Source organism: Marasmius oreades, chromosome 9 (assembly GCF_018924745.1).
Source record: "Marasmius oreades isolate 03SP1 chromosome 9, whole genome shotgun sequence".
NCBI lineage: Eukaryota > Fungi > Basidiomycota > Agaricomycetes > Agaricales > Marasmiaceae > Marasmius > Marasmius oreades.
Window position 1 is genome coordinate 2,947,116 of NC_057331.1, and position 17,355 is coordinate 2,964,470.

Genomic DNA, 17,355 nt, shown 5'->3' on the forward strand with positions numbered 1-17,355 from the left:
ATGTGTGGATCTTCCATTCTTCCTGTCCATGTCGATGGAAACTGTAGGCGATCATCTGCACTACACACAGACGATTTTGTACTTTGGTTGGAGGCGCGCGCCCCGTTGGGGCCAATGAAGGAAAGTAGTGGGATACTGGAAGACGCCAGGTTACCTACACCTCTTTGCAATGGATGTTTCACAAAACCGCCTTTCAGTTTTCGTCATCCACAGAGGCTTGCAGGCTCTGGTTCGCGACGTTGGGCTGGCATTCGCCTTCTCTACGTGCTCCCTATCTCACCGTCGTCTGAGGGTGTGACATCATTTCTAGCCACTACTTTGAAATGGGCTGAAGCACTGGTACACCGTCCGTCTTTTTCATCGCCGACCTCTCCGTCCCGTTGTTCCTTTCGGTGGCGGCTTACGCTCAACCTTCCTCTCCCTGCCTTCATCCGCATCTGATATCGCACAGTGGAGGGTACATACCCAGCTGTCAATGAAGGAATCCGAATGTGATTAGATTTCTAGTTGCATAATACTTCGTGGAATTACCGAGGAACCAGCTCGGAAAGGCTCTTCTACTCCTTCTCCTTCAACATGTCGACGTTCTCGCTCCCATCGTTATCTTTTAGCTTCTTTCATGTTCTGAAGCAGCAAGCAGCAAGTGCCTTCCTTGGCATCTCTCGAACGGTGGCAGTCTCTTAAGGTTCTCCGTTCAGAAGAATGAGCAGATAGAGATGGATAAATTAAGTAGATGGCCATTGGCCGGGCATCCCTCACATGCCTCACATCTGCCACGATTTTCAAAACACATGGCAAGTTATCGTCTTTCCTCAGGAGTCAATATAATAATCTCACAATCTTTCTTTAATAGACGTGAATACGCTACCAGGGAAAGTGGTGCCCTTGGAAGCTCGTCACTACTTTATTCCTGAAGATCGTAATGAGAGCTAGTATACATCACCATATCACTGGCGTCAAACTAGTACTATGATATTGTAATGGTTGCATTGCTCCGAATCCCAGCTCTGATAGTCTAATACATACCTATCTCTATCATTCTTGCATTTTCATATTCCACACGGATTCTTTTGGAATCACGCTGACAGAAGGACACCCCGGATCACCAACGCTCCTCAATGCGGTCTACCCCCGATTCCCCAGGATCACGAAAAGAGCCTCATTCGAAATCCGGCCCACAAGGGAACCTCAGGCTCTTCGCAGGCATACTGGAGAAAATGAACGAGCCAGCCAACGCCTTTGATTCGCTCCACTTATTCGTAGTATAGTTTTCGATACCAAAACAGCTTCGAATGTGTTGCGACAACACTTTTCTCGGTGGAGAAGGGCCAGTACTGCAGTCACTGCTGAACCGGTCTTGACGACGTCTTGTTATCGCATTCCGATAAGATAAGTGCTGGATTCGGGTGAGCACCACGCGTGTCCTTTTTTCCTCTTGACCGCCATCTTCGAATCTTCGTTTCGTTTCTTTTCGCAGCTAGCAGTGCTTGTGATGGCCGGTTAAGGACTCGCGGACAGTCCACGAAAGGCTTTGACTAAATTAGGAAAAGGACTTTCCTATTATGTTTAATTCCGGGATAAATCCGGCGAGCAGTCACGTTACGGTCGCGTCCTCTCTTCCCTTCCTCCATCAATAACGGTTCCACCAGCCCTATAAATCACTCTTCTCTTCACTCTCTCAAGATGAAAACTCTAGGCTATGATTCTCCAATCAGCCATAACACCTCGTTGTGCCAATCAGCAGAAGACCCGTCCTCGAAGTCAGTCTGCTGTTAATGTTGACCGTCCTGTCTTCTTGCTGACACACCTGTTCGACCTTAGCTACGAAAATATGGATCCGAAACACCGTGAAGCCATGAGGCAGATCGGCTCTTCGATGGACTACAAATGGTCCGGTCCAGTCTCTCCGCAAGAATTTCTCGACACGTTCCTCGACGTTGTGGTACCCAAAGCGATGCCCAATCTCACTCGCAATCGCCAGATGGCTCTGAAGGCTGCTATTACTGGGCCTTCAAACCTTCGGAGAGGTCATCAGGCCGGGCATCGCGAACGTTTCTCGTACAGTTCATTGGTGAGTCTGCATGCTACTGTGATGCCGTCCTGCCTTGTCTGAATATGAACCGACTTCTTCAGATTAAGGCCTTGAAAGACTATTGCCCAAATTTGGAACTGGAGAAGGCCGTTGATACTCCGGAGACTGTACTTTGGAACAACAACAGCGTCAATATCAAGCCTAACATCATTGCATATGACTCAACATATCATTCACCGAAAGCTACTAGGAGGGCAGATTTAAGTCTGGCTGAAATCCTATTCGAAATCGGAATTAAAAGAAATGGTGTTGCTCTGGATCCCTTTGCAAAACCCGATACTGGGTCCTCAAATAGTGACGAAGTCAACGACATTCTGAAGCTCGCGCTCGACCAGATATCGAGTCATGTCGGCGCCGTCTTCGCGAGCCAGTTTCGGACCCATTGTTTCACTGTTGTCATACTTGGTGAATATGTTAGACTGGTTCGGTGGGATAGAGGGGGTGCTACGTTCACGGACAAGTTCCACCTTTGGGAAGAACCCTTCCTTTTGGATTTCCTTTGGCGGTACAATTCGGCTGATGGGGAGCCTCGCGGTAATGATCCATCTGTGGTCGCTCTCAATGAGAAGGACCCAGTTGGAGAGAGACGAGCTTCAGGGGCGAAAGAGATCCTGGGGATGGAGGAAAAGGAGAAGGTGTACGAGTTTAGGATCGATGATGAGGCCACGAAGGAAAGGCACGTTTTCTACGGTGGGAAAGTGGTAATGAAACCACAACCAACTCCTACTGGGCGTGCTACTCGTGGAATTCTCGTCACTACGTCGGATGCGTTGGACTTGGTTGGGTCCATTGCGGATTGGTCAGGTCATATTCACTATATGAAGGAAACCTGGCGGTTCAGCTTGGATACGGTAGAACCTGAATGGAGGATCTATCAGCGACTTAAAGATGCCAATGTTCCTCATGTGCCAACAATCCTCGCTTCGGGTGATGCTGTGGGCAAGTGGCAGTCAACGGTTACGGGAACGGTCGGACCGACGACGGATGGCCATGATATATGGAGGCACTACCATTGTTTTGTCGTTATGAAGGAGGTTGGACGCCCCTTGACTGATTTTAAGCTTCATAAAGAGCTTGTGGGTGCCATGAGAGACGCGTTGAAAGGTAAGCGCACTTTTGATCCGTCGATTTTTCCACATGACTGAAGACCTTGTTTCAGCGCATCAAGCAGCCTACGAAAGAGCGAATGTCATCCATCGCGACGTTAGCGTTGGAAATATTTTAATCTATGGCCAAGGCGGCCTCCTTATCGATTGGGAATTCTGCAAAGTTGTTCATCCTAGTATACCTGATACGCCACGCCTGGATGAGCGAACGGTGAGTTTTCTTTTCGGTTGAAAAAAGGCGACGACGCTTACTTGAAGGCTTAACCACAATTAGGGAACATGGCAATTTATTTCGGCTCGCATTCTGTTATTAGCAGGAAAGGACATGGTGCATACCGTTATCGACGACCTCGAGTCTTTCTTCCACGTCTTGTGTTGGGTGGCGGTACAATACGTCGAACATGCGCTATCTGATTGGCAGATCAAGGGACATTTGCAATCAGTATATGACCATGCAACGCAAATAAACGGGATTAAACTCGGTGGGTTCGGTAAAGAACTCGCAATCACTTCGAGGAGGTTTTCCAAATATGTGGGGTTCCGAGGTGGCCCTTTGTCTCAGTTGATTGAGGCGCTTGAATACTTTTTCCGTTGCTGGTACGAGTCGCTCAACGACGACACGGTCAATCTGATTGATTGGACATCGGACGAGGTTGCTTTGTATCTGAAACGTCAAGGTGTTCCAGAAATGGTGTTGACCCAATTTCGTGCCGCCAATATCACAGGAAGAGATTTCATGGAATTGGATCTCCATGCCATTCAAAATATCCTTGGAGCTGGAGAAGGCTATGACTACTCCGAGGATATCCTTGACATTCTCGATGAAAAGGTGAAGCAAAATGCTCGATCCAGAACCGTGCGTGAGCGTAAAATACCCCGATTCGACCACGATTGGATGCTGCAAAAGTTCGATGTGGCTCTGGATGCACTGAATAGACGGTCGGACGATGTTCAACGCGTGGTTCACCGCAACCTCCGGAGTACAGTATCTACCAGGGAGGCTCGTTTCCGTGACGCCGGCGAGGACAAAAAGAGAGAGTACGAGAAGAATAATATTGTCAATGAAGGAGTTGAGAAAGACGAGGCTGAAGCCCCTCCCAAGAGGAAGCCACGGATATTCGCAAGTCCTACCAATACTACGACTCGCCAAGGGGGGTTGGAACTTCAAGCCGGCCCTTCTACGATTCAGTCAATGGATGCGGCAGATAATCATGAAGATGAACGCCCTAGAAAATGTTCGAGGTCTGGGGGACGTCAACAAGTATTCCATCTTTCTTCAAAACAGTCAGCGAACGGCGCAGGCTTGCGCCGCAGTACAAGGCTAAGAGAGAAGGCACGGAATGGAAGATTGACGAGGCGGGGATCTCGTGGTTGAATTTCATATCTTGGGTCCCGGCTTTCCACCATTTTGTACATCATTACATGGTCCATCTCTATCCTCAAATTTCTTTGGCTTTCCCACTACATTAACGAATATTTCCATTTGTGCTTTCCTATTTATCAGGGAGTGCTACTCACAAATCTTTGTATATCTACTAGACTAGGGATCCTCAGCAACGCCTCATTGGAATGTAGCAATAACATAGCAAGAACATATGTTTACGAACATATTATTTCACGTAACAAAGTTAATACCGCCGGATTCGCAGTGCATCAGATCTCCCAAAAAGAGGCTGTCCATTCTGGTGGTATGTCACACCACACGTAGGCGTTGTGTATGTGTATGTAGATGGCCTTGAACGTTCATAACACAGATGGATGTAAGTAAGCAGATCCGACTCGGAAGTCTGCAGGGCTTCCCTTGATGGCGGTGCCAGCAAGCGCCGGCACCGGGGGAGAAAGCTCGTTCGGGAAGTGCCGAGGTTTGAAACGAAACGAAACGAAACGAAACGACCCCACTTGCACTTGTAGTTAATCCGCAGTGTGTAACAATAAAACTTAGGAAGGCTATACATGTAGGTTCAAACTTACTTACTTGAGCGGTCGAAGTTGGGTCGAAGGGTTCGCACGTCAGGTATCAGCGCGATCAATTAGGTTCTTCGAGGTAGAACGATGGATACTGAGTAAAACGGACCGAAGGCTCTTACCCCGAGAAGGTTCAAGGTATTACAGAACTGAGAAGTAGAGAGATTCAGAGAGAAGAGTGCCCCAGTTAAACTCAAGTTGAACTCGGAGTCTTGAACACGTTACACACGAGTAACTGATAGCAAGCCGGCGGAAGTCGACAGTCACGAAACGCCGAAAGATTGAGATTGATGGTGATTTCGTATAGATTGCTGAGCTTACTACTGATACCTGTAGACTTCGTCTAAAACTTGATGATAAACTTGGAAACTCAACAACTTGAACTCGGTTTGATCATCAACTCCTTTCTTTATCAGTGTAAAACCCTGAGAATTCGCGCGAGTAGGCCGAAAGCTCGTAAATACAGACACCGACTGATCGTGGTTGTGTCCAATGCAAACTCCGAAGATCACCGTAGTGCGAGGCAGGCATCTCCAAGAAAAAGAACTTAGAATTGACATTCGGGGAGTCTCAGAAAACCGATTCATCGGACGCTGGGTTTTATAATTGAGAACTTGGACTTCTTTTCTCATGATGGTATTTCCTTTTGATTCAGTAACGGGAAGACACTACCGGTTCTGATTGGGAAAATTAGAATAAGAGTAACAAGTTTTGTTGTGAGTAGAAATAGACGTAGTCAGTAGAAATAGGTATTACTATTATAGTGTTACTAGTATTACTACAAAAATAGCGTAATTATGATGGTTCCATAGTATAGTAACTTGGAATCTCTATAACAACCACGTACACCCACGAGTTGCAGCTGCGAGATCGCCCATAGATAGTCCCCGCGGTTCACAATCACCGCAAAAATAAAAATAGCGTAGGGGGGTTGGGGTAAATCGTATGAAAAAGGTATATACATACATACATATTGATTTATGTACTAGAAATCAGAAAGCAGCGGGGGTAATAACTAAGTTGAGTAAGAGGAAATTGATCTGACTTCTCGATCTGTGGATTTTTCAACATTCCCTGGGTGGAGTAACGAAACGAAAACGAAGGGAGGAAAAGAAAGGGAGAAAAAATCTGATGCCATCATTGTACCATCATCGGATACGCGTTCATCCCTCTCCCAGCCGTGACCATCATCTGCATGTTATTGAACGAGGGTACGACAAAACCGGCGTTTGTGTAACTCGTCGTATCTTGGATTTCGTAGTGAACACCGCCGTACGTTGGACTTGGGCTAGTGTTCAAGCTCTGTTGACGATGGGGGTGCTGTGGATTCGGCATGAACGTTGAGAGCGGTGGTGGGGGATTCATATACGGCGTTGTTGTCGACCCGCTGTGGTGTGAATCCGAATCCAACGAGTGATTCGGGGTGTAATCCCCTTCACTCGAAGCGTCGTCCATAAATTCCTCATCGTCATACCCACCACCATGTTTCAAAACAGGTATGTCCTCAACTTCTTGATTGAGAATCATACTAAACGCTTCCCCTCTCACTGGCTCTTCAACACGCGCAATACCCGCCCTATCTCGCCATTCGTTCAGTTCTTTCCTCAAGTGGTCCGATTCGAGTTTGAGAATTCGGAGCTCTCTTGAAGCTAGTGCTCGGTGTCTTCGACTGGCGGCGAGATGAGCGATCGAGGAGTTGACGATGGCGCTCTTGGAGGGACGGCGGATTTGAGAGAGGTTTGGGAGGAGTTTGGCGAGGTCCTTTTCGGGGGGAGAAAGTTAGGCTTTTGAATGCTTGGAGATATCGGGGATGGAGCTTACTAAAAACCTTCCGTTCAATGTCTCTCTACGAGCTCTTTCGACTGCGTTATGTATCGCTCGGTGCTCGGCGGTGTTTAGTCTTTTGTTGTGTTTGCGTCTTGCAGCGGCGTTGGCGCTGTTTCTGGTGTTTGGATGAGGATGCAGGTCAGGTGAAGGGGAGACATTGGATGAACTGGACGGAGTTGGTGGAGAGGGTACGAGGACGGGAAGACTCATGGGAGGGGCAAATGGATTTATCGAGGGTGTTGGATACTTTGAATTTATACCAGAGTCGTTATTGAAAGTGATCTACATAGACTACCCCATATGGAAAATGATGATGTGATTTGAGCAGAATCAGAACGATAAGCCAGGAACGAACTTATCCGATTTATTTGCGGCTGCTGCCGGTAAAACCCTCCCTGTTCTCCTCGGTGTGGCGGTTTGAGTCGTGAGAGGTAAAACCTCCCGAAAGGTCCCGGGTGGCTTACTCCTTGAAAGGTCGGTTGAAAGACACCGGAGCGGAGTAAGGGGGTAGTCCCGACGTCTGGGGTGGACAACTGGCCAGTAAAGTTGTTCGAAAGCAGCCGCACTGGGGAGTTCACATTACACCTCAAAGCTTAGCGTTCCAGGCGGGCCGCGGCTCAACGAACTACAACTGTCGTTGTGTAGGTGTCTCTGTAGGGGACTACGTCGTCACCAGCTTTCGGGGTTGGACTATTCTCCTAACCAGTTTAGCCGATCGGCGATTCCGGCCAGCGGAGTGTTCTAAACTTTAGCCGACGTACTAAAGTTCTGCCGGGTTTTGTCAGGTTTTGCCGGGGCCTTTGCACGAATGACGTCGGCGCGTAGGCACTGATGGCACCATCGTCGGAGTTGGGTGTTATAGGCGTCATCTATCAATAAAGTAAGTAAAATTGCTCTGTAGAGAATTTCAAACTAACACTAACCTAAATTCCAACACCAAGCCACTGAAGCTGAAACTCGTTTCATGTGTAACCGTGTAACATAACCACGACTTCGGCCCATCCCCTGCTATACGGACCCACACGCTCCCACTTTTGACGACCCTATCCAGTGATCGATCGAGATTGTAGATCCTCTTGAGAAAACCGACACAGCCGATGATCCGTGGGTTATATCATCCGAGGTCGGCGAGCTCGAAGCGGGGAGAAACAAGAAAACCGGGATCGATACAACACGTGAAGGAATAAAAATCCTGATTAAGTGCTACGGAATGGGAGTAAATGATGGAACCTGCTCTTCCGCTGTTTGGGGTGATTATGAAGTTGTATCTACCAACAATTGGAGGTGAAAGTGCATGAGCGGTCGATAGGCGTGGTTCCTTCGCATCCTTGTTGCAGCGGGGTAAGCAAGCACGTAAGGCGGTCGACAACATGTAATGGAGGTTAACATGCTTGCAACCATAATGGCAGTCACATCAATTGTGTGTCTCCCGTTTGAAGATGGTATACGTTCGACGTCTGAACATTGAGCCGGATGTACGGTAGTGAACGCAAGTTCCAACTTCATGCCAACGTAAGAGGGTGGCAATGGAAACGGAATGGGGGTCATGATGATCCAGAAGGTAGATGCCAGGCCCAAACTTAAAGGTCACGCGAATAATAAGCCTGTTAAATCTGTGTAAGTCGGCGGGACAGGTACACTGAAACGCAGTTCGGCGACATACGGATTAACACGTTTCTTCCAATATCCGCACTTTCTCACCCGAATCGTCTCAAACTCGAACATAGTTATAGGCGAGAAGTATCTGATGGCGGCGGTAGAGAGAGCTAAGCCGGATGTCCATGGATCACCCATCCTGCTGTGAGCAAGAGGCCAAGGACCGAGGGGGTGCGGCTAAATGCATCACCGAAGGCGGTAGAGGGCAAGATGGCAGATATGAAGGATACGAAGGGTCGTAAGAATGGCTGAAGAGAACGAGTGGCCGAGAATTGAATATTGACTATGCATGAGGCAAGATGGAGCCTACAAATTCGGTTTGCGAGTCCAGTGTTACGAAAAACGCCCTTTCCTCTAACAGATCCACAGACGAGTAGCATCGCTTTCCGAATTGACAAGGAACATCGTAAATGCGGGGAGAGGTTCGCTATTGCTTTTGTATCTGCCTTCTTCCTAGACAATCGTCAACCTCCGCCAAAACTCCCAGGTATCGTGCCTTTTCGACTCCGTCAGGCTAGAACATCGTAGAAAGATATCAGAAGAAGCCAAAATTGATGGTGACAATCATGTTGCCATCGTGAAGGGTTCTGAAAGTTGCAGCGCTGAAAACGTCCGAGTCGTCTTGGCGAGTGTATGCTGCCGTCCGGGTTGATCCAACGCCTGCATTTCGTTCTCACTGAGATCGTGGGTATACACCGTATACGGTATAAGCTTGAACTAAGTTAATAAAAAAGCATTACAAAAAAGGTCGGAGAGCTCACCCAAACACCAGGTCGCCGTCCTAGGCGTTGAACTCACAGATCGCCACAGTTGTCCATTTCTGGTATTGTCATCATATAAAGCCTGTTTGTAGGCATCGCGTTAACTATCAATGAGAATGTAGTGACGAAACGAAAGCGATTTCAGGTTTGAAAGGATGATGTTGGCGGCCAACTCCAACGAAGTGTTATCCGGGCATTTGTACTTGTATGTTTCTCTCTGATTCTCGGACACTTACATCATTCTCGCCGAGCCGACTGTGCTTTGGAGCCGGACCAGTGCTCTTACATTTTCGGACTCTTATTTACTTCCTTTGGACTGCATGTATTTACAGCCACTGTAGTCTAGTATTTTTCTCTTGTATTTGTGTCTTACGGTTTCCACAGGGCACTGTTAAATGGACTTGGTAGCCCGAAAGTATTGTAGTATAAATAGGCCGGAGTAACTCAATATACGGTAGAATTCTCTTGCCTTATTTATCATCTGACCGTCATCAGATCCGACATAGAGAGGGCAATACTTCACTTTAGCTAAAGTGCAGAAGTTGATCTTTGCGCGCTTAGTATCCGGATAAACAAGTACGACATACTCCATCATTCATCATATACTATATTCGACATTTCATCTATTCTACACAGAATGTCATCGACGTCACAGCGAGATTCGCTTCTCGAGGACCTTGCACAAGTCGTCACTCCCGAAGCATATCAGGCTCTCGAGCCTATCCTTCACAGCCTCGCCTCCGGTGTCACTGAAGCTAAGAATGGCACTGAACTCCGAACCGACCAACTTATCTCCGCTATTGAACAAGCCTTCTCGAGGGTTAACATCAACGTCAATAACCCTCAGGCTAGTGGCAGCAGCAGCACCGCCATTCCCAGACCCACCTCCCTACGGGTTACTCTTCCTACCTTCCATGGTCAGCGATATGAGAACGTCCGAGCATTCTTTGCACTTACGGAGGACCAACTCTTGCTGAACCATATTCCGGAGACGGAATGGAGTAGTGCGACGGCTGCCCTACTTCGTGACAATGCACAGACATTTTATCTAGCAAAACGGAGAGAGAAGAAAGGAGCAGCGTTGAATTGGCGTGAATTTAAGGATGCGATGTTTGCGGAATTTGATTCACCAATTCGAGTTGATGAACTGAGAGCGAAAATGATGGCGATAAAATTTAATGGAGATGTCACGGGCTATATTCAGCGTTTTCAGCGACTGGAAATGCAGATTGAGGACGAACAAATGACGTACGGGGACCGTCAGTTTTACTTCATTCGGAACCTCCCTGACGATTTGGCGATTCATGTTCGTAGGAACCAGCCGAAGTCTATGTCCTCTGTTTACGAGGCTGCCAGATTCTGGGAACAACTTCATGGTTATCGTTCCGGAAAGAATAATGGTAAATCTCACCATAATGCGAGGAACCACCGCTCATCACATTCCTCTCATTCAGTCAATAATAATCCTACGACGAACAACGAAGGTGTAGTAGCACCTCCGATTCCGGTTTCTACAGAAGATACATCAGCCCCGATGGATCTTGATAACTTCGAAAATGGAAATACCAATCAGAACCATTCAAGGGTACGTTGTTATCGTTGTAACAAACTCGGTCATTACGCTAAGGCTTGTCGCTCCCCTCGTAAACCTTCCACCTATCCGTCCAACCACAAACAGGTTCATTTTATGGAGGTAGTTTATGATGGAGATGACGAGATGGGAGAATTAATCTACCCATCCCCGGTGGCACCCCCAGACAGAGAAACGTTCCTAGTCGAAGCAGACACCTTGGACACTGCAACTGAATTGGAATCTTCGGAGTTGGAGACAATGGACTCAGCATTTACGGGAGTTGAGGAATCGATGTTGGAGGTGACTGGACAGGAGGAACCCGAATTGGAGTCGCATTTTTTACAGGCCGCTACTCCTAGTGGCAATCAGTGGGATGACGAAGGACTTCCCGTTTATCCTGTTAAAATCAAAGATAAGCGACCGCTTTTTGGAACCTCAACAATGACCAACACTTACGAAGCCATCATTGATGGTGGGACTCCTGACGACTACATCACCCGACAAGTAGCAGAAGATGAAGGTGCTACATTTTTCCCCATCAGACGTCGTCCAGTTACGGGAGCGGGCCGAACGTACATTAAATGTATGGCTCGCTTTGCATTGAAAATTGGACCCATCTGGGAAGAAAGGTTAGCGTACGTATTGGAAAACGGTTCAGGGTTTAGATACGACCTTATCCTAGGACGAAATTGGATGAAACGCCATCAAGTCGTTCCTATCTGGACCGACAACTCTTTCCGCATCACCTCTCCACAGCAAAAAGTCACTTACTCCATATTTCCTATACGGGTTTCCACTCATAGCAGAACGCAAACTGCCTACCCGTTGGAATCATATTGTCTGTCACCCGAAACTGGTCAGATTTTTCCATGTGATCAATGGGAAGATGAATTTGGAGGACTAGACTCACTTGAGTTGATGAACGTCTCTTCCGAAGGATTGGGTTTGGATGACGAAGATTTTCCGGTCATGCCTAATCGTCGTATACGTGAAGTGCCTGAAGGACAAAATCCTGGAGAAAGGTTGAAAGAGTGGTGTAAGAAGAAGTTTCCGAAGATTTTTAGGGAAAAGGTTGGCAATCCACCTTACCGTCATTGGTCTTTGGATATTGACACTGGTGACCATCCTCCTATAAAGGTTCGAAGTCGCCCTCAGTCTCCTCCCGAACAAAAAGCTGTCAAGGAATTTCTAGATTCAGCTTTGGAAGACGGGGTTATAGAGCCTTCCGACTCACCATGGTCTGCATCTCTTATCTTGGTGCCAAAGAAAGATGGTACGACTCGCGTTTGTGTTGACCTTCGAGCACTGAATAATGTTACGCGTCGCGATGCATACCCCCTTCCTCGAATAGACGATTGTTACCAGAATTTGACTGGTGCAAAGTTCTTCACAACAATTGACTTGAAGACCGGATATTGGCAAGTTCGGCTTTCGGATGATGCCAAACAAAAGACGGCTTTCAACTGTCGGTACGGTCATTTTCAATTTCGAGTTATGCCGTTTGGATTGACGAACGCACCTGCCATTTTCCAAAGGATGATGAATGATATCCTTCGTGAGTATATTGATGATTTCGTTATGGTCTATCTTGACGATGTCGTGATATACTCTCAAACTTGGGAAGAACACCTTCAACACGTAGAAGAGGTACTTACTGCTCTAAACAAGCATGATTTAGTACTGAACGAAAAGAAGTGCGAATGGGCGAAACGAGAAATTGTATACCTCGGACATGTTGTCAATGGATCAGGTATGCAGCCGAATCCTTCAAAAGTAGAAGCGGTTGTTAATTGGCCTCGTCCAGCAAACATTACGGAAGTTCGTGGATTCTTGGACATTGCCGGATACTATCGCAAGTTCATCAAAGGATTCGCGAAGATAGCAGCGCCGATTTATGACCTTTTGCAAGGTGCTCCGAAAAAACGATCCCCCATAGCTTGGACTACTGAATGTGAGAAAGCATTTGTAACGTTAAAGAACAAACTCACATCAGCTCCGATTTTGTCTCATCCAGTCCCTTGGCACTTGTTTGTTATTGATTGTGATGCATCAGATGACGCTATCGGATGTATTCTCCAACAAAGCCAGGAGGCTTTTCGGAGTCTGGAGGGGGAGGAGAAGTTCGAAACGAATAAGAAGTTAGACCGGTTTCAGTTTAAAGACAAGGACTTACGCACCATTGCATTTGAATCACGCCGCCTGACCCCGACGGAAAAACGGTACTCCACACAAGAACGGGAAATGCTGGCAGTAGTTTTTGCGTTGCACAAATTTCGGGGTTTCATAGAAGGTTCGCCAATTGTTGTCCGAAGCGACCACGAATCACTAAAATATTTCCACTCCCAAAAACATCTGGGTCGTCGCCTTACCCGCTTTGCAGACGACATTGCGCATTTCGACGTGATGATACAATATCGACCCGGTCGTACTCAGGCGGCAGCCGATGCACTGTCACGTCGTGTTCAGTTGCCCCCAGTTAGTGATCAGGACACTTTGGAACCACTGTTTGCTCACCCAATGGAACAGGATGACGAAAAAGAAGCAAATATAATAGCCACTTTCAATGTTTTGAAAAGATATCAACAGGATCTGGAAGAAGGATGTGAACCGAAGCTTGTCGGAGGCGGACGGTATACGACTTACAGTGGTATCTTGTATCGTAACATCACCTACGATAACGAGAACTATATGGTGGTCGTTCCGACGTCCCTTGACGATGCTTATGCTGCTATTGAAGCTCTACACAAGGACCTTGGTCATCTAGGTATTCAAGCCGTTAGCAAGGCCATGACAACTCGCCTTTGGGTACCGCACAAAGAATATCTTGTCGAACGTACACTTTCGAAGTGTAATCCTTGCCAGTTTGTCAAACGGGAACCTTCAATCTTGCAGACTCTTCACCCACTTCCCTCAGTCGACGCATTGGAACTTTGGGCCTTTGATTTTATCGGACCCCTTCCAAAAACACCCAACGGAAATCAGTATTTGTTAACGTCAATGGATTTGGGTACAGGATACGTACAAGCGGAGTCACTCCCCCGTCGCTCAGCCGAAGCCGTAGTCGATATGTTGGCACGTACCATCAGCAACTATGGGAAACCTAAGTCAATCCTCACGGACAACGGAGAAGAATTCCTGTCATACAAGGTTCAGAATTTTTTACAGCGAATGGGTATTGAACACAGACATACCAGTCCGTACCATCCTCAGACTAATGGTCGCCTCGAAAAATTTAACGATACGCTGATACAGATGTTAGCGAAGTATACAGCGCCGGAGAGTCAGGAGAAATGGGACCAGTACGTACCTGATGCGTTACTTGCACATCGAGCTCGGGTTAACCGAAACTACAATTGTTCTTCTTCATTCATGCTCTTTGGCCGTGAACCTATTCTTCCTTCCCAGCCTGTTTATGACAGCATTCGCCTTCCTCCTACAGATCCGGAGATTGAAATGTTACGAAGACGACGTCTCGAGTACGTTCAAAACCTCGAAAAACATCGTCTCGCCGCTAACCAAAGGGCTCAGGAAATACTTGAGGAAATGGTCCGAAAGCGAGAAGAAGGCTATGTTGAACAAGGATTAACAGTCGGCGACTTAGTCAAACGAAGAAATGATCAACGCACCTCAAAACTTCATCCTCGTTGGGATGGTCCATTCATTATTCGCGATGTTACGGCTCGAAACACTTATCAATTAATGACAAGTAACGGATATATCTTGAAGAACTTGGTGAATGGCGAGCGCCTGCGACGTTACAATGGTTCGGGGCCAGAAGCTCCATTGTGGTACGCCTCTGCTGATCTACGGCGAAAAGACGCTGACCGTCGTCGAGGTAGAGGGCGAGAATGGAAAAGAAAATAAAAACATCGTTGACAGCGGCGTGCAACTGTGTAGCCAGTTCTCACGGATTAAACTCGGAACTCGGTTCTTTGATTCGGACTTTACCGTTTGATTTATTTATTTGTACGATATTTGGACTTGCCGGAGCAATTCCCTTAACGAGGGGGTAGTGTTATCCGGGCATTTGTACTTGTATGTTTCTCTCTGATTCTCGGACACTTACATCATTCTCGCCGAGCCGACTGTGCTTTGGAGCCGGACCAGTGCTCTTACATTTTCGGACTCTTATTTACTTCCTTTGGACTGCATGTATTTACAGCCACTGTAGTCTAGTATTTTTCTCTTGTATTTGTGTCTTACGGTTTCCACAGGGCACTGTTAAATGGACTTGGTAGCCCGAAAGTATTGTAGTATAAATAGGCCGGAGTAACTCAATATACGGTAGAATTCTCTTGCCTTATTTATCATCTGACCGTCATCAGATCCGACATAGAGAGGGCAATACTTCAGAAGAAAGGCCACGCGTGGCATTGGTAATCTCATCGGCTCTCGGGCCTGATCCTACTTTATCTTATCGGAATGACGAGTTGCCGGCGGATCACCATCCTGTTCAGCCGTCCTCTTACCGCGCTTCGATTGGTTGTTCAGGCTATCTTTCGTTGATGGAACCAGCTGGAATGTGGGCACTAAAAGAACTGGTCTCGGCACGGATTGTTGCCGGATATGGTACGACGGACGGCCTATGAGTAAATCCCGTCGCGGCCCAACCGGGTCACGCAGTGACAACGTGTTTCCTTCAAACTCTCAACTGGACTCGGAAATGATCAAGAAATGTCTGACCCAAATCACAAGGTTGGCCATGATACGACCGTAACTGGCGAGAAGAAACCAGAGATCAGGCAAGAGGGCTTTTTGTCGTCTTTACAGTACACTCACACTACTCTAGAACTATTTTTCGTAGAAAGAAAGCAAAACGATAACAAAAAGCAATTTATGGAACTATTTACATTGGATTCATCACCCGCGACGGGAATGGTCCCGGAACTCTCTTCATTTCAAAAGAAATGACGTCGGGCCAGTTCGGGATCTGCATTTTTACCTTTAACTCATCCTCGCTGACAATCTCACCCCAAAAGTCGCAGTAATTCTCGTTTGTCGCCAACCCAAACCCAGTCGGCTTCCCTGAATCGATCCTCAATGTACCCTTGGTATGTTCAGGTCTGTTCGCTACTCCGGACGCGTCCACAGTCCACTTCCACGAGAAGACGCACGTTGCCCCAGGGTATAATCCGTTAGGAAGATGGAGAGAGATGTTCTCGCCATCTTTAGCGTACGTCTCGTGGGTGAACCGCCCTACAAAGTGAGAACGGTGAAAGTAACGGAGGCCCTTCGGGAGGCCATCTTGAAAGATCGCTTTCGCTGTTGCCTCGCTCTTCTCCTTGGTGCTGCCCGTAATGAGCACGTGGTAAAGACCATCACTCTCCGAGTCCTGGCCCCCTGCGGCGAAATTCTGCTTCGGGTTCCATGGGATTTTAGCCTCCTCGGTGGATTTGGCTGAGAAGACCTCGACAAGCTTGTCGGTGAGTGCTTCACCCATCGCGTGAATGATGACAACTGGGGCGGGTTCGACTAGCTCGGAAATTAGGAAGGCATCTCTCACGAGTCCCCACCCAAAATTAGAAACAGATTGCCAATGTCGCTTCCACTCCCCCTCCCTGTAGGCGATATTTGCTCTTTTGAAGGAATACACTGTGCCCACAGCAGGAATGTACTCGACTGGGGCGTAGATAATATCCTCGAGCTCGGTGAACCACTATGCAAAAGGTCAGACTCTGGTCATCCGAAAGCATGAAAAGAGCAGGTATTATACGTACAGTCATGGTTTGAGAAAATTAGATTGAAAGGGTTGACAAGGGGTAGCTTTGTGGTAGTCAGTGAAATGCAAGTCAGCCTGAGAGAACGGCGCAGAACAGACCAAGTTGTCGTTTGCTCAGAGAACCTGGCACTGGACAGACAGAGGGCTGAACATCGCCTTTTATATCTCAACTGTTCTGCCTGCCGGCCAGTGATTACTGATACTGAATTTGCCTTTGAGATTCGAGAAGAGGCCACGGTAGGATTGAGGTTCCATTCTATCTGCCATTCTGCCTGCCATTGGTACAAAGTCCGTAGTTCTCCACGATCGATATGATTGACAGCTGGAAGATTGTGGACCCTTCGAAGAACTTTGCAATAAGGCAACAATATGGGATATTCCTTCCGGATACTGCATCTCAGACACGACACCTCGAGATGTGCCACTAAGTACTAGTAGTCGTTTGACAAATCCCACGCCGGCGGTAGCTTCACAGCCGTATCTACGAGTTATAAATTAGCTGTGGTCCAGGAAAGACAGACCTACCTACGAAGTTCATTCGAATATTTGGAGCTGTTAAGTTCGGAGACACACTATCCCGGAGAGCAGGCATCGTTCGGAGACACACTGTCCCGGAGAACAGGAATTCTTTCGATTCAACAGCGCATAATCATTGA

General features: G+C 47.4%; 4 protein-coding genes across 4 annotated transcripts; 2 read left to right on the forward strand and 2 right to left on the reverse strand.

Annotated features, from left to right (window-relative positions):
* Nucleotides 1-441, forward strand: E1B28_013802 (uncharacterized protein; the record flags this gene model as incomplete). The annotated part of the gene is made up of 1 exon (XM_043158980.1): nucleotides 1-441. One exon carries the CDS (start codon nucleotides 1-3, stop codon nucleotides 439-441), a length of 441 nt encoding a protein of 146 aa, XP_043004335.1.
* A 1,242-nt stretch (nucleotides 442-1,683) lies between these two features.
* E1B28_013803 (uncharacterized protein) lies at nucleotides 1,684-4,573 on the forward strand (the record flags this gene model as incomplete). Its single annotated transcript, XM_043158981.1, has 5 exons — nucleotides 1,684-1,760; nucleotides 1,822-2,071; nucleotides 2,134-3,196; nucleotides 3,252-3,409; nucleotides 3,473-4,573. 5 exons carry the CDS (start codon nucleotides 1,684-1,686, stop codon nucleotides 4,571-4,573), a joined length of 2,649 nt encoding a protein of 882 aa, XP_043004336.1.
* Nucleotides 4,574-5,962: 1,389 nt separating this feature from the next.
* On the reverse strand, nucleotides 5,963-7,209 carry E1B28_013804 (uncharacterized protein). Its single transcript, XM_043158982.1, has 2 exons — nucleotides 6,985-7,209; nucleotides 5,963-6,924 (listed from the first exon to the last, which is right to left on the reverse strand). The coding sequence occupies exons 1-2, from the start codon at nucleotides 7,198-7,200 to the stop codon at nucleotides 6,301-6,303; spliced, it is 840 nt and encodes a 279-aa protein (XP_043004337.1). The 5' UTR covers nucleotides 7,201-7,209; the 3' UTR covers nucleotides 5,963-6,300.
* Nucleotides 7,210-15,826: 8,617 nt separating this feature from the next.
* Nucleotides 15,827-16,703, reverse strand: E1B28_013805 (uncharacterized protein; the record flags this gene model as incomplete). The annotated part of the gene is made up of 2 exons (XM_043158983.1): nucleotides 15,827-16,636; nucleotides 16,698-16,703. 2 exons carry the CDS (start codon nucleotides 16,701-16,703, stop codon nucleotides 15,827-15,829), a joined length of 816 nt encoding a protein of 271 aa, XP_043004338.1.
* Between the last annotated feature and the right edge of the window lie 652 nt (nucleotides 16,704-17,355).